At 42.0% G+C, this 17145-nt stretch overlaps 2 protein-coding genes across 2 annotated transcripts; one reads left to right on the top strand and one right to left on the bottom strand. All coding sequences in view use genetic code 11, as the record gives it.

Moving 5' to 3' along the window:
• Nucleotides 1–860: 860 nt before the first annotated feature.
• EGR_04488 (Calpain) lies at nt 861–8594 on the bottom strand (the record flags this gene model as incomplete). Its single annotated transcript, XM_024493737.1, has 15 exons — nt 861–890; nt 1018–1196; nt 2052–2267; nt 2526–2634; nt 2852–2891; nt 3011–3425; nt 3558–3730; nt 4379–4545; nt 4623–4697; nt 5270–5441; nt 5866–6127; nt 6480–6549; nt 6868–6956; nt 7653–7764; nt 8580–8594. 15 exons carry the CDS (start codon nt 8592–8594, stop codon nt 861–863), a joined length of 2124 nt encoding a protein of 707 aa, XP_024351851.1.
• A 434-nt stretch (nt 8595–9028) lies between these two features.
• Nucleotides 9029–16484, top strand: EGR_04487 (Voltage-dependent L-type calcium channel subunit beta-2; the record flags this gene model as incomplete). The annotated part of the gene is made up of 12 exons (XM_024493736.1): nt 9029–9088; nt 11570–11710; nt 11794–11889; nt 12021–12169; nt 12244–12308; nt 12553–12653; nt 12739–12878; nt 13514–13626; nt 13754–13998; nt 15282–15756; nt 15989–16287; nt 16464–16484. The coding sequence occupies 12 exons, from the start codon at nt 9029–9031 to the stop codon at nt 16482–16484; spliced, it is 1905 nt and encodes a 634-aa protein (XP_024351850.1).
• Nucleotides 16485–17145: the final 661 nt, after the last annotated feature.

Below are 17145 nucleotides of genomic sequence, written 5' to 3'. Positions count from 1 at the left end.
AAAAAATTAATCCTAGTAAATTAATTGAACTTGAATAAAATCCAGTGCTTTAGTAGATCTTCAATTTTAGGCCCTTTTAACTCTAATATTTAAAATTTTGGAGCCCCAGATGGGCAAGATGATTCCTAAATCTGATAATTTGGCTCTAGTATTTTCGTCCTATCTTGATTTTAATCATTTATCAATATTACGGTAAATATTACCCAATTTGCACCCTTCCTTGTAATTCGCTCCTATTTTGTACGTGGTCGAAATAGAACATTTTGAATATAAATCAATTCTTGGCTTACATCCTTCTGCTTTTTTATTCGTGTCCTGCCGTAATCATCACCTTATTCTCCTTCACTGTGTTCCCTAAAAACCATGGAAAGTGACACTCCCACTTTTTTTTAAGAAATACGAACACACAATTATCGAAACGGCTAGCGCTAAAATCATAGTCCCCGTGAATCCCCGACTGTGTTCATGCGCCCTCTCCTACCTCACACTGTCGGCATAACGCGAGCCGCCCCCACACCAATTGTCACACTTTCATATTTTTCACATGCCAAACCACGAGAGCGTTGCCCCAAGAAGTTGCACAGCGGCGCCACCTCACGCACCAACAACCCAACTCGAGTACGCGTTCCCACGCAAGACAGCCCTGACTCACCTTCATCCAGACCCACTTACCGCTCCATGCAGAAGCGCTAAGTGCGTCGTCTTGCAACAGACTTCTTCTCTTTATTGTACTTTATCTTTCAAAATTGATGCTTATGAAAAAAGTAGATTGAATTCCAAATAATAAAGTAAAATGGAAATGTATAGGAGGAAGAGGTGAAGGGGAGACAGTTAAAGTGAAACGCAAGCTGCATTCGTGTTCAGTCCAGTTCCGGCTTTCTGCCTGCGACCTGCGATTACTGGTTTATTGTCAACCGAAGGAACTAAATTAAATAAAATTAGGAAAAATTGGTGGTTATCTGTTTAAGCTTGCAAAAGTAGGCAAAAGCGTCTTTTGAGGAGGAGGAGAGCACTTACATCATCTTCGGTGAACATGAGGTTGCCGTCATTGGTCTTGAACTGCGCCTTCATAGTCTCAAAGCTGTTTTTCAAACGGACACAGCAGATAAGCCAGTCCTCAAACGTCACCGCATTCAACTTCTGCGTGACGAAGCGTTGAACCACCACGGTAAAGACAAGACCGGAGAGGTGAAAACCTGAAAGGAGGAATTTTGAAAAGCACATCATTTTGTTCTAAGGGGGACAAATTGCGTATTTAAATACTTTGTCCAATCCATCAAAAAAAAAAAATACTGTGATCGAATTTTTGACAGAGCTGCGGCACAAGTGTATCTACCTTTTTAGACAACTATACTTGTCATACAAGTCAAGAGGCGAAGGCTTCATGGCACCAAACACAGGCGCAGATACCAAGTAAACTCTTCTACTGTCTGTTGTGACATCGCATCAAAGCAGGCATTCTGCAACCGCACTTCTGTCAAGCGGGCTTCACAAAACACTGCACGCATTTTGCCGTTTTTAAGGTGTAAATACCTTTACGTCTTTATGTGACGCCAGGCCTTGCCTAGGGAGGTCAAGAAAGCCTCGTATCTGGTCTATCTGGATAGCCTGTTTACGATACGATTTGGTACAAACCAAAAACCATAGCCAAGTGATAAAGACCACGTGTCACGCATTTGTGACGGGAGGCGGGACTTGGGTAAGAAAATCGAGGTAGCACACATTTGTGACGTTTATAAATTGGGATTTCACATCGTTAAAAGAAGACATACAGAAACAAAAAAGAATGTTTACGGTTTTAAGGTGACCCGAACTAACAAGTAAGGCGCCCACACCAACCACCAGAATGCACCCTGCCAGAGGTCAAAGTTAAAAAGCAAAAGAACTCAAAAATGCTGGTGGTTTTTCACGAGGATGCTGGAAAATTGCCTCTGTTCCTTATAGTGCCAGAGGTGGTATTAAGTACAAGGGTTTTTGTTCTCACTGCCTTTCTACTATCATGAAATTCCTTACCGCTCCTGCCCTTTGAAAGCAGAGAATATACTACTTACCAGCACTCATAAGCGCCTCGCGCAGCTCGGTGACATTGAGAGTTTTGCTGGCATCGCGGTCGCGTTGGGCGAAAACATCCTTGAGGCATAAATCGCAAATATGACTTCGTTCTTGTGCTTCAGTTAAGTTCAAACACATCACAGTAGCTACCGAACTCACCCTCCAGCACTGACAATTCTCCCAGAGCCTCTTAAACTCATCATACTCCATTTTGCCTGTCATGTTGTTCTACACCAGACGTGGAGTTAGGGCTAGATAACACCGACTCAAAATATGACGTGTTTGGGGACCAAATATGCACAATAAAACTATGAGCAAAAGGATACATCCATGGAAGCGAGCATACTACGAACAGCCTCCAATTGGAATCCGTTGGGATCTGTGCAAGAGGCTATGTAGGGGGAAAAACAGGGCAACAAAATGAATATCTTCTTTTAGCCAGAAAAGTGTAGCCAGAGAGGAGTTTCACTTACACTTCATGGTGGATTTATTCAAAATATCACGCAACTGTTCGGCATTGATGGAATTTGTGACAGGATCCTTGGCCGAGTTGAAAAGACTGTCCACAAAGTCGTCTTCATTCTAAAAATTCGCAAAGTACAAAGTAAAAACTCCGGGATTTCCTCATCATTGACTCGAGGCGGTCGCATAAAAGCCGGCACAACTAACTGATAGTTTGCCCCTAGCCTCACCTTTGTTTTCTCAGCCTCCTTAATGGCTTTGACCATCTCCTAGAACGTAGATCAAAAGCAAAATCGCACTTTCATTTTGATGAAAAAAAAATCTGGGCACAACAAACCTCAGATAACCCCTTGAAGCTGTTTTTGTCATCACACTCGCTAAAATGAAGAAAATAGGAGGGTTACATAGTACTTATTTAAGACTCCTATTTGTCAGTAGCACAATCAAAGTTCATCTGATAAACAATCGGAAGGTATTCAATGTTCCCGAATCTTACGACTCCTTAATTATAGTCTCAGTGAAGACACGAATGATGAATTGGGCCTCCTGGTTGGGGTTAAAAGTGCTTGGCACAATGAGGTAGCAACCAGGCATCACTCGCAATTTGACAACCACTTCACGGGTGTTGGTGAACTCCGAGATGCTAATTGGTCGGTTCGTGTTGAAGAAGTCGCGTTTTAGCAAACCCTCCGTGTTTGATGGGATCTGCCCAAAAGGGTAGAAAAGAAGGGCATTTCTTAATCCTCCACGCCCCCGCATTACGCTCAAAAAAAAACGCATACTTTTAGTGACATGGCTAACCTTATAGACACAGAAGCCAATGGTGAAGAAATTGCCACCTCCCCTCTTCCTCACGTTCTTCTGCATCAAACCGATAACAACAGTAGACTTATCCTGGTCATCAGTCGGATCTGGATCCGTAACCGTAATCTTGTACTGCGGATTCGTCCAGTAGGTGTCTAGCGGGTTCAAGGACGCGAATTGTGAAAACCACGAAAGAAATGGTGAGAAATTACTTGTTAGGTGGTTGTTAAGCCGCTAACCTCGGAAATTGGCACAGCCGCCCGCATTGACGTTCTTGACCCATTCACCGCTGAAGAAGGTCTCTTCAAGACGTTTCTTCCCCTTCACTGTCATGCCTTCCTCAAGAGACTCATGACCCAAGTGGCAGACCTCCAGCTTGGTGAAACACTTCATGAAGTCATCCATGGACATCCTTCAAAGCAGGTAAGAAATTCAAGTGAGTGGAGTATGAAAACACGAATTTTAAGGCTTGTAAGTGGGGCATTCAGATCGAAGAGAGATTGGCTTTTACACGTCTAAATGCCTTGTTACTGTGGTGATGGTCGGGAAGTGTGACCTGATACTACCACCTGATACAAGCACCGTTTGCCAGTCTAGACACTGCTAATCAAGACGCCAGACGGGTACGTAAAGTTTCTTGCGGATGCCTTTGGATGGCCTAAAAACAGAGTACGATAACGCTGATGAGATGCCCGGTTCATCAGCAGTACAGCGCTATCCTAGTAACGGTTCCGAGAGCAGTGAATTTCCGTCCATCACTATGGTGAAAAGCAAGCCAGCGCACAGAAATTCATGATGACACATCTATTCTAAGCATTTAGGAGGTCGGAAGGTTAGATTTCACTTGATACTGAGGCAGGCAAGCTGTTCTGATATGACTAAGCCGAGCTGACACGTTTTTTGAGTGTGGAAGCGCTGAGAAACGTGTGGAAATGGAGGGGAGGAGGAAGATTGTGTTGAAAAGTGGATGTTTCAACTCCATTTTAAAACCTAGTGTCTGCAACTCTTCTATGAATAAAAGAAAAAACAGTCGCGAAATCACCAGAAGACAATGGCCTACCAGAATTCACCATCTGCGGCGAAACGAAGATGCAGACGTGTTTTATCGGCTTCACTCACATCACGCCACTGGGGTGCATTGTCCGACCAATCACCCTTCCACTCGTAGTTATTGCCCCAGGGATTACGAACTCGTAAAAGGTGAACCTTTGACCCCTTGTAGGTCACCTAGAGTTGACACAGGGTAAAAATATATGCACGCACATGGTTTTCAAGGAAAAAGGAAGTGATAATCAACCACTTACGTCCTCCAAATCATTTACACTGTAGGCATGTCCAGCGATCAGACCGTTGTTTAGTTTGGCCTCAATCTCTTTGGACTGAAAGACAAATGTCGGACGGTCAAGAAGACAGTAAGTAAATATAAAGCTGCAGCTGCACAGACCATTTGGTATCCATGCATTCAGACCGTCTGTTTATTGAGAATAAAGCCCCTTTCCCTGAGGCAGCATGCCTTACGACGTACTTTGGGGTGATTGGGGGTTCCACATTGGTGGCAGCGGGATGCAAACCCGCTGTTGGTGACTAAAAATGCCATGTCCCAGTATCACGGGAGGAGGGAGTCTACTGCGAGGGGAATGATTTTACCCCCAAAAGTAGTCCAGCCCCAGGAGCTACTTTTCAAATGAGTTCCTCTTTTGTGTAGCTCATCCAAGGGAAGAAGGCTAAGAAAGCAAGAGTACATTCGTCGTGCAACCATACTTCCTGTCTAGTGGATGGAAGACTTCTTATGGCCAAAGAAAAAGTGGAGACGAGGACAACTACACATGCTTAGTCAGTCTTCCGGGATTTAACTTTTTTCGCGTTTTCCAATCTGTACGATGGAATTAGGTCTTCGATGAGGAAACAAAAACTGAAACCCAATGAAGGAAATTAACAGCAAGTAACTCACGGTAATGGAGCAGCCCATTAGACAGCACCGCTTAAGATACTTGTGCACATCACTGTAAAACTCCGGACCAGGGACCTTTTTCAAGTCCAATGATTCTACCAGACCACCAGTCATATCCTCCATTGCTTCACCTTGAGTACCGCCCGAGAGATTGGCATAGCACCCGTTCAGTCTAGAGGTGGGTTTATAAGCAGGAATTTGGTTTCGGCGCTTGATTTAACACTTGCACCAACATCGTCACATATATGTGACGCACGTTATAATGACTGGGTGTATTAAATCGTGTGTTGTAAACAGCTTGTTTGACTTTTTGGGAAGGAATAACAGACATAGGAGGCCCCTAGTCTGAGAAGGTAAGTGGTGTTTAAACATCTTTCTGAATCAAGGAATCGACAAATCCTCTCTCCCCTATGAATTTTAATGGCAGTATCGTGAAAACTATTTATCCAAGGAACCGTCTGAGGTGTATATTCGGTAAAATTTAACTCCTTAATGAATCTCTAATGTTGGTAGACGATTTTAATGAGGTCGTGAATCTACTTTACAGGAGATGGAACGCCTAGACTGCAGTGCTTAGAGCAGTGAAAGCGACGCACTTGGCGTAGGCCTTCTCCATCAGTGGAGACCAAAATTCGTTGCACTCATCGGAGTGCATGAAGATCATTTCATTGGTACCAGCCACAACGGGCAGGCGGTCATCTACCAACACCTCCACCCACTGGCCGAACCGCCAGAAACGAAACTTGAAGACGCCCACATAGTCGGGGCCTTGGATCGTCTGACCCTTCGGCACAATGTGGTTAAAGAGTTCGGTGATGTCGGCCATTGAAGAGATTACAGCCAGAAGCCAACAATCGCCTTTAAAGGAAAAAGAGTAACATGAATTAATAATGCATTTTCATAACCTCAGTGCCATGGCCTCCTTTTCACGCCTATAGCCTCTCTGTCCCTCCTGTACTCTAAGAATAGGCCTTCTGCCTACTTGCCAGGTGTGAAACTACTAGGTACAAGTAATGTTGTACTTGTCTTGACTGGGTTTTCCTCCATCTACCCACCTCGCGACCGCATATCAAGATTTCACAACCGAGAATCATGTTTCTCACGGCCACGTAAAATATTTATTTCTCCATTTGTTCATTGAGGAAACAATGGCTCATTTTTTGAAAAAAAAATGTTAAAAACTTCCCAAAGGAGTAGTACTAAAGCTTACCAAGTTGACCTTGAACGACATCTCCTCTATCAGCTCCAGCCACAATGAAATCGGCACGTGGATTTATTTCCTACGACAGGGAAATCAAATCATCCTGTTATAACTCAACGACAAGTTTTTTAATCGTCTGTTAGTATGGCATTTTACCTTGGGTCGTTTCCATTCAAGTCGAGGTAGATTTCCTATGTTCCCAATAGCGCTATTCAAAGGGAAATCGGGGTCCTCCCAGAGGGAATTTGTACCCTTCAATTTTCGCACTATGTTGTCATACTTCTTCTGCGCAATGCCCATCATCAATTGCATCTAAAAACACAGAAAGGAGGCATAAAAGGTTGCAAGATTAGCCATACGCTAAAATACGCTTAGGTAGTAGTATTGGGCGACTAACCTTAGTGTAACCCTTGGGAGTCAGGGTCTTCGGCACATCTGGATTGACACTAAGTCGCTGGGTACTCGATTTGGTTTGTAGAACCTTTTCTAGAAGGAAGAAAATAAAATAAATAGATTATATATACTAGATATCCCATTGGAACAAAGAATGCAACATATACAACCTATCGTTATCATACCAAATCCTGACACAACACCTCCACGTTACCTTGAGGTACGGCAAAAACACTCTTTTCCGTATTTTTAAGTTTTCCATAAAGGTCCAAATTAACCAAGCGCTTATATCGCCCTGGTTCCCTTCTTCTAGTTGGTACTTTGAAAGCCCTAAGCGTCTTTTTGTATACTTTTGCATGATGGACTCGACGAAAGGGAACGGGTGCATCCAGTAACACTTTAGGCAGACCTGATCTATCCATTTGATTTACCTCAGAAGTCAAAAATAATGCAATATAACTGCATTGACATTGAGGTCATCGCCAAGGTTTTTGCAGGATTGGCAGACCAGGGGAGCACTTTAGCAGTTCACAGATCATGCATACCAGAGACAACGTCTTGGACGTAGTTTGTTTTAATTGAAGACGTGAAAAGCGCACAAAAACGCCTATGCGAGCAAAAAAGGCAAACAAACTGATTTTCTACTTTTAGTTATTTGAAGAACAGAAACGTAAAATGAGTCAATCTTCTAAGGAGTTCTTAGGGAAAATCATTCTCAGATTTAGGAAAGGCACGATTCTCATTGAAAAATACGGTGTATGGATACGTAAAGTGAAGTCCTCGACTTACTGTAGTCGTCAGGAGTGCCCATTTTGACATTGATAACCTTGCCGTTGACAAGGCTCCTGTGCTTGATATTCTTGTTGGGAACGCGTCCCGCGGAGTCATCAGGATCGTAAACCTAGCACAACATAATTAGAATGAGTAACCTTCTCTTGGATCTTCCGCTTCTTTCTCACGCATACAACTTCTAACCATCAATTTGCATCTTAATTGAGGTTCCGATTGTGATGTGTGCCATAGTGAGGGCTCTTAGTTGAAAAAAAAAACTTCTAATTCCAAACGGGTAAAATAAACAGGCTATGAACTCTACCTTCGGATTAAAATAGTTGAAATGCTTTCTTGCCAAGAACCAACTGGGAATCCCAAATATCCCTACTCCCACAATCACCTCAAAATACTTCATTTCTCACGGCGAATTGCAACCTACATGAAAGTAACGCCTTGGCAAATTGTTATCATCTGGTCACTCAGCCATAACAGTTACTCCACCTGTGACACCTGCCAATGATTACTCATATCATTTTCACTCTTTTTCTCATGCCCAATTTAAAACTTGTTGTTAATGACAATGTGCCTTAGCGTAAGTCCAAAAATTCTCCCTTTTAAAAAATTCAACATTATAAAAGTGCTAGGTTTTGCAGTGTGACTTCAAAACTGCACGAAAGCCTTACTTTGTCGCAAATATTATTTAGAACCACGGAGGTTCGGAAAAAAAAACTAAGAAGCACATCAAAAAACTGAAAGGTATGTTCACCGTGGCAAAAAATAGCAAGGTTACCGCTTTAACTACATACTACCTACTTCAGAATTCAATCACAATGAACTCAGCGGTGTGCATACCTAGGCTAGTTGGCGTCGGCATATTGACCCGGTTTGATATTATTAGCCAATCAGAATGCAGTGGACAAGGTAGATAAAAGATTTCAAACTTACAATCTTCACAGGCATGTTGAGAGCAGAAGAAGAAGAATGAGGGAGCCCAGGACTTGCTTAACTGTTTGCAGGTGTATCAAGACTGGAGTGAATCTGTTGCACCGGAAGCGCCTGCATTTGTGCGTGTGCGCGCATTTGAACGCGCACACGCAAATCGAGGCCTCCCATTAGTTGTGAATCTGTTGAGTTTGAACACGCACCCACCTGTTTGCAGACGTGCGTGTTTGTCTGTGTGCGTATGAGCAGATTACTTGGCAGGAAACTTCAAAGTAACACACCTTGCTGTGTCGTTTCACGCAAATGTCATACCCTCAAGTGTAGTTCTTGGGTTATTTAACCACCTCACACGCGGGTTCTGAAACTCTTGCAACAAACAAGGCTGCGGCTGTGAAGTATTCATTAAAAACTGTAGTTATTGACTTTGGTCAGCGTATGTAATAATAGTAGTGATGATTAGCACTCGACAGTTCCGAATGTTTGAGGAAGTCCCTCATCAACATCAGTGTCAGGTAATCTATGGTGTAAATCTCTGTATTAAAAACAGGTGATTGGGTAACAAGTAGAACTACAACAGTACAAAATTCGCCATTATGGAGCCACTGTTAAGTTCATGTGGACCAAAAAACCCAGATTATTAGTTAGTCTAAATAATTTTAGACTTCGAATAACCAAAGGCGACCACATGACTGACTATCTCTGCTGCCTTACCATAGATGCGGGTGCATGCGACTTTCGTAAAGTATTTAATCACATGAGGTGGTAATCCAGGTGAAAAGTAAATCAAGCTGCGTTTCTGTAGTAGTAAGGCGAATTTCGACTATCTAGCGGATTTATAAAGAGCACTGTATGGTTTTTACTATTTTTCCCCCTGTTTGATAAACTACCTAAATCCCACTTAAAAACCAAATCACAATGCCTGTTTAAACACATGGGGTGTTTTGACACAGCTGCTCAAAACAATACTTTGTATGACTTTGGAGCCGACGAGCGAATGGCATCTTGAATCCAAAAAAGACAAAACTGAATTTCTCTTCTTATTTTTTTGGATAAATTATGACGGTTTCTTATATGCGGGGCAAAGACAGGGCAGCAGAAAAGGTGCAGTGATGAGTTGGCATTTTGTACAGGAATGCACCACAATGGAGGAGCTTATTTTCTCTGAATCGGCATAACCGTCGACACTCGAGTGGAGTGGGATTTGCGAAACATAAAATCATATTTTTTGACTAGCCTTTTATGGAAATGTATTTATTGCATACTAAATGTAAAAAATATCGAAAATTTACTTAGCCTGGAAGACATACCAGTTAGTAAAATGCGGCCAAATTTAAGAGAGCAAATTTGGATTAATGATGCGTAAACACAGCTTAATACTAGAATCGCCGAAGAATTATCAATTATCAATTATCAATTTTTGTGAATAGAACTTGCCATTCCCTTGTAATAATAGATACGATGTAGTTACGCAGCGCATCCAGACTTCCCTAAAGACGAATGAAGATATAATACTGGATCAAAAAATATGCATTTGGCATACAGGAGGCATTTAGGCTCCATCATGGCTCAAAAGCCAGCTCACCCGATGTGATACAATAGCCAGATCTGAAGTGGCTCATCATCAAAAAGAAGAAATAAAAAACTATCGCATAACAGTTGCTTAGGCTATTGCTTTACTGTAAGGTGAATAATGCAGATACCCTTGTCTCCGGATATTGTGAGCCCGGTCTGTGGTGTGATATTTAGACGGTGCTAATATACGCTCAGCATTTTTACCATTTAGCAGCGTGAGATTTCCCATCCTACTTCTTTCAAGTTCGACTTTAGGGAAGTGTCAAGAAACCATTTTATCGACAAACCTAAAGCTCACTTTCCTTCGTCTCAATATAAGACTAGGTATATCCTCGCATTCGCTATTTAAAAGCGTGCATTCGGGCTACCCTACGTTACACTGCTACCATTTTAGCCAAATAATTATGATTAAAGTGCGGGTATCACAAAAATGTCAATGGTTTAAGAACCTGAGTGGTAAAATTTAGGCTGTAATTTTGTCGGACAGACACGATTAGCATTTTAGGTAGTAAAAATACTCGTAAAAAATAAAGTGATCAATTTAGTAAATCCAGGAGGTAGTAAACAATTTGCTAACGATTGGCTTGCAATAAGATTCAAATCCTACAAATGACCAGGGCAATTTTTTTGAAGGAAAAAGGGACTACGTGTAGTGATCTCCCCTAGCTATATGTAACTTTCCGAGTGTGCTAAAGGGACATCATAAATTAGGATTTACACTTTTGACAAACTGGCGTTTCAAGCACTTAATCTAACGCGTTTTAAACAAGTAAATAACCCTTTTTTAGATACTTTTGTCTATTTTTCAAAATTTTTCTCCTTTTTAGGTCTTTTAGTTATTCAAATAACGTCATTTTGTGGAAGGTCACGTGCAGAGTTTGAAGTCCCGTATCTCGACCTTGATTGGCCAACCTAATTTCGGTCATTATGCGCTGTTTGCTTTTCTTACAGTGCTGGGGATTGTTTGTTTAAACTTTGCAATTCTGCACATGAACGCGTCAACATTTGTTTTTGTACAATGATTTTGCTCTTGCATTTCTTTGTTTGGTCATTTTCTGCCCCAATTTCACAAATTCGTGATATGTGTAATGACTCCTTGTAGTTTCGCTCATCTCGTTAATGCTCTTTTTCTTATGACACAAATAACTGTTGTCTATTTTCCTTTATGTATGTTTTTTTCTGACTTACATGACTGTGGAATTGCATGACAATTATTGCCAATTACTCTTATTAATATTTCTTTTTATAGGTGGATTTTAATGATTGGTGTGCGATCCGATAGCATATATTCTAGTAAAAGTACCAGCTTTGAACGACAGGTACTTTTTCCAAGCTCATTATTCCCTTCTTAATGCAATCAATGCATTTCCTCAATGCCATCTCATACACTTCTTGAAAATCTTTCAATTTAATATTTTAAGGAATCGGAACGGTCAGTCCCCTCGTCTCAGTTAAGTTTTGATGGTGAAGATGACGATGACGATGGAAGTAAATCTCTTGATGCTGAAACTGAACGACTGGAGTTGGAACGCTTGGCTAAAGAGCAATTGGAAAAGGCTAGAGTAAGCTTAGGTCTTCAAACTGTCATTTTTTTCGATTACAATTTTACAAAATGTCGTTCACTATTGCGGTCTGCTGACTGTAGGTCTCATCCGTTGTATTTGCTGTCCGAACGAATGTCAGCTTCGATGGTTCTGCATGTGTTGATTGTCCGTTACCTGGACATGTCGTCAGCTTTCAGGTGACATTCTTTACCACTTTATCAACTTTCCTACTGATTTTGAAATTTTCAAAGCCTATCGTCACTTACAGATAAAAGACTATAGCAATCTTTTTCACGTGCTTACAGATGCAATTTCGGCTTTTTTTTAGCTTAAAGACTTCCTCCACATCAAAGAGAAATTTAACAACGAGTGGTGGATAGGTCGATTGGTGAAGGAGAATTCAGATGTGGGATTTATCCCCTCCCCGGCAAAGCTGGAATACCTCCGAACTCGAACACGACCCTCCAAATCTCTCAGGTTTGAACGCATTTCCTTTCTCTTTTTGGACGATTGTGTGATCCATTCCCTTTATTTTTTTGCTTTTATTTTAGCAAAGGGACTTTTGACTCCTCCTCACTTCCACGCACTTCTGCTTCCAGAGCTTCAACACCCCCAGGTATTTCCTTGTCATCCTCACTCCTAAATATGTTTGCTTTTTTCCTAATTGAATGCAAACCAAATCAGAAAATGTTGTCTTACACCTTTATAACCTAAAATCTGTTTAAATCAACAAATTTTTCCTATTTAGCCAAACGTTTGAATCGTTTTTTTAGTTAAAACCTTTTTGTCGAGAAAATTTTAATGGTACGTAGTTTGTTCCTGTCCTCAAATGTCTTACTGATTTTGCCTTTTTTCCGCAGGTGACACTGATGGCGAAGGTCGTGGGGATGAGAATGAGCAGACCTCACGCGCCAAAAGTGTCAGCAATTCCAAGGCTGGTAGAAAGGCCTTTTTCAAGAAGGTGTACTTCCTACTGCATTTCCTCTCTCTCTGGCTCTAAATTCTATGGTAAAATGCAACCAACACATTTTATCTTCCCTTTGCAGACTGACAATATTCCGCCCTACGAAGTGGTCCCTACAATGCGTCCGGTTGTACTCATCGGACCCTCTTTGAAAGGCTACGAAGTGACAGATATGATGCAAAAGGCGTTGTTTGACTTCCTGAAGCATCGATTTGAGGGCAGGTTAGTTGCTTACCTTTTACACCATAAATTTGGGATATTTGGTACCACTGCAACTATTGTAGTCAACTTTAGCATGTTCGCTATCTGCGTCATATTATATACGACGTCTCTGCTTTCTTGTATGCAATTCTTCCTATATCCGCTAAAAATAGGCAATGCTAAAGGGTAATTAATATTTCCTTTTGTTTCGAAAAACGAGATACCGATACCTTTTCTCTCCCCCTGTGTTTCAAAGTTAAGCTATACGTTCGACTATCGCATAAATTAGACGAGAGGCTTCGGTAGCTGTAAAGATGAGCTGAACTGCACTTGTTAGGCAGACAGAATTGAGTCACGGCTATCGGTTCTAATCTACATGTAATTATGGGAGGGTTCAAAGGGGCAAATCAAAAGATGATGGAGAACACCGCAATAGAAGTTGTGACTGACAGACCACACAGATAGTCCTACAAGCCTCCCCGCCCTTCAAGCCGCACATCATTGTTGCGAGTTGCGTAAATGGTCTCACCAAATCGTCCTCTTTTTACCTGATAAGTGTATCAACAGAAAAGTTCCATTTAGCCATTTTCAGGCTTTATTTGTTGAGTTTAGGTGAACGAGCGTTCCAGTCTAGATTACTTTCCCGTTTTACGTAGAATAATCATAACACGGGTCACTGCTGACATCTCTTTGGCTAAACGCTCACTTCTCAACAACCCAACTCGGCGAGCCATCATGGATAAGGCATCAACACGGAATCAATCATTTGGTGAGTCAAGTTTGGAGTCAGTTCCCTCCTTTACAGTACCTCCACATCAGCATGCTCTTTTTGTGTTTCAGACTCCCAAGTTGACCTGAATCCTTCCTTTAACTTAATCACTTCCCTCCACTTGTAGAGGTGCAGCAGGAAATTGAGCGCATTTTTGATTTGGCACGCACGCAACAATTGGTGGTGCTCGACTGCGACACCATCAATCATCCCAGTCAATTGGCGAAGACGTCGTTGGCACCAGTGAATGTCTACGTGAAAGTCTCCTCCACCAAGGTTCTCCAACGCCTCATCAAGACCCGCGGTAAATCGCAATCCCGTAACATGAATGTCCAAATGGTCGCGGCGGAAAAACTGCTCCAATGTACCAATGTAAGTGTGCCTGGTTTCTAGCTGTTGGTTGGTCGACCCAACCCCTTTGCTATTGGCTAAGGCAGAGTAGGTTAAATGTGATTGGTTCGTGGCTCGACGCAGCCCACTATTTCTGTTATTCGCTGGATGATCTTCTCCATACTTTATTAATTTAGGAAATAGTAGTCAATTGTATCTTCGACTGGCAAATTCTGCTGTTGTAATTTTTTCCTTTGGTTCCTTATATCTGATCCATTTACTGACTAGTATTGGATTGGTTAAATTTGATTAATAACTAATATTGAAATGTAGTATTTACCTCATTTGTCGCGTTATTGTTCCTCCACAAGTGCATTTCAGTGATCAGTGCTGCCAAAATTGGCTTTGGTGACACATTTTTTGTAGCTGCTGATCCTTGGATAAGTTAAAATTGTGTGCCTCTTCCCTTGGGAAAGAGTAGAGCCTTCGTGCTGTTGATTGTATGGGCGTGCCTTTTAGCGCTTCTCTCAGCAGTAATTTTGCATAAGTGGAAAAGTGTTTCTAATGAGCGGATTTCAAAAAGGAAGCACCGTTTTAGAAGTTGTTGATTTTCCAGTTCTTTTTGAATAGGAACAGAGGCTTTTCGAAGGAAGTTAGGGTTATTTTGATTCCGAGTTTGATACCCATCTTCAACTTCTGAATGCTAGATGAAGCCTAATTCTTGAGTTCCCTGCTGTATCGTAGTTTTGTCGAATTTCCAAACAAATTTGGAGTTTTCTTCAGTAACTACTATTTGAAAAGTCCAAGTTGATGTGGCATACGAAGAGGACAATGGAAACGACATGCTTTTTGGAGTTGGCGTAAATGGGATGAACTTTCAGCATACCTAGATTCGTTAGTCTAAAATATGTTCCGTCGGAGGGCTTGACAATCTTCCTGTCTTCGTCATTGTGACAGTTTTAATCTACCCCTCCCAAGTAGTTGTTTCTACGCTTCTCATTTCCCCTTGGTAATATTCGAAGGCGGACGTGTAAATCGGCAGAGTTGGGGATTGTCACACCCTTTGGAACTCGTGACTCTCTTAATTACCACCCCTTCTTCTCCCTTGTGGGGTACGCAGTGTTCCTCCACATTATTGCTAATCTCAAGAAAATGTACGCTGGTGACAATTTTATGCCCCAAGTTGACACTAATTCGACTTTTAACCGTGCTAGCTGTTTGGCATATGCTGACACACTTGAGCACCTATCTGCTTTGGCTATGCATACCACCCTTAGTCCCTTTTTTTCCTGATCGACACGATTTAAGGCAATCTAACCCTTTAGGACCAATTTGATGTCATTCTGGAGGAGAATCAACTTCAAGACGCTTGTGAACATCTCGCGGAGTATCTGGAAGCCTACTGGCGTGCCAGCCATCCAGCCATTGGCAACACCGCCAAAGCCGAACGTGTACTCGGTATCAGTGGTCAGGTGAGCACTACGTCGGTTCCTGCGACTGAGAAAGCGCGCTCTCCAGCACCGGAGGATCGGGTTAGTCTTCTCTCACCACTGTCAGAAGATGCTTCGGAGGCTAGAGAACCGGCGTCGATTCAAGAAAGGGTGCCATCAAGATGGCAGAGGCAGCTTGGTAGGAGTGAATACGATGGAAGGTGGGAGGAGAAAAGGAGTGAAATGCGAGGAGATGAGGAGGAAGAAGTGGATGAGGAGGAGGAAGAGGAGGTAATGGATGTGGAAGACCTTGCAGAAGAGGAAGTTGACGAAGAAGAAGAGGAGGAGGGGGACGAGTACTTGAACTCATGTGAGTACTCTTCTTACCACTGGAAATTTTAACACCTCCTAGCATATGAAGTATCCTCGAAAGGATCATTGAATCATGTAGGTCCAAAGTTATACTGATCATCACTTTGAGGTAGGAGTGGTTTTGAAATCACCAAAATTACTTATTTGTCTAATGCGATTAACACTGAAGTCCCTCTTGCTAAATAGTGTTATTTAGCCAGTTTTAAGGTCATGTGTTCTCACTTTTCAAGCTGAGTACGATGAAGAGGCACCTCAAATGACTGGCTATTATCAGGGCGGCTACCAGCCTGCAGGTCAAGGCCCCCACAAACTGCCGCCGATTCACCGGCGCCAGATGATTTCCCCTTCAACGCACATGCGTGCTGGTGATGGTGGTGGCTCGAGGTACCAACAACTATATCAGCCACAAAATTATCCACACCAGCGCCAAGAGTACCGAGCACAACAGAGGCGTGCGGTGCCTTCAAATGAGCTCTATTGGGAGGAGCAAGAAGGGGACGTTGGCTACTCGGATGAGGATGAGAAGATGGTAAGCAAAGCATTTATTTTACTGGCTTTTTTTCTGTTCGAAATGAAAGTAATCCAAGAGTTCGAAGAATTGCTAATTAACCCGGCATAAACTTTTAATGGATTGAGGCGATTGAGCCGCCTTCTAATTGATCATCACCGGAACAATGAAATATAGCTCTCTTTTCTTTATTTCAGTCCTTCCGTGGGCATTATTAAAGGAGGGGAATGTTATTTATAAGAATTTCTTGTGCAATCCAACCGTAAGTAAATATTCTCACATTTCATTGCTCGTTTGGTAAGTTCCTTCATATGAATATTTCTACTTGTATTAATGAGTAATATCTAGTGGTGGTTGGCTATTATGGATAAGTGAGCTTTTTCCGTGTTTTAGGCACACAAACTGACCAACTTCAAAATTTTACGCATTTTCAGTCCACCATTCATGGTTACTTTTTACTCACGTTCCTTGTATTCTGTGATAAATTGGATGTAGATTTAACTTTTCTGTACTTTCTTCCACCCGCACTCCCCGCCCTCCTTCCCCTCGTTGAAGCTCAACAACAACTTTTCCTTCCCTTCATGTCTAAATCTTCTTATTTGCTTTTTAGTTTTGTCATTTTATTGTTGTCTTCGCTGTCATTGGTGAAGTAGATTTGTATTTTACACAGAAAAATACTGACCACGTGGAAACAATGTTGATAGCTGTCATGTTCTCATTTACAAAAAAGGGGGCATGACTTTTTTGTAAGAGATTGAAACTCCAGTAGATTATATGGCCGGTCTTTCTCAACAAAAGAAGGATATCTAAGGAACTAAATTTTTTTTAGTCTGTCAAAACGTGCAGCCGGTGGACTTCTCCGGCGCTAGGAGGCCCTCT

Source organism: Echinococcus granulosus (assembly GCF_000524195.1).
Source record: "Echinococcus granulosus chromosome Unknown EG_S00028, whole genome shotgun sequence".
NCBI classification, from domain to species: Eukaryota; Metazoa; Platyhelminthes; class Cestoda; order Cyclophyllidea; family Taeniidae; genus Echinococcus; species Echinococcus granulosus.
The sequence above is the reverse complement of the archived record's forward strand: the minus strand, read 5'-3'. Positions and strand labels throughout refer to the sequence as shown.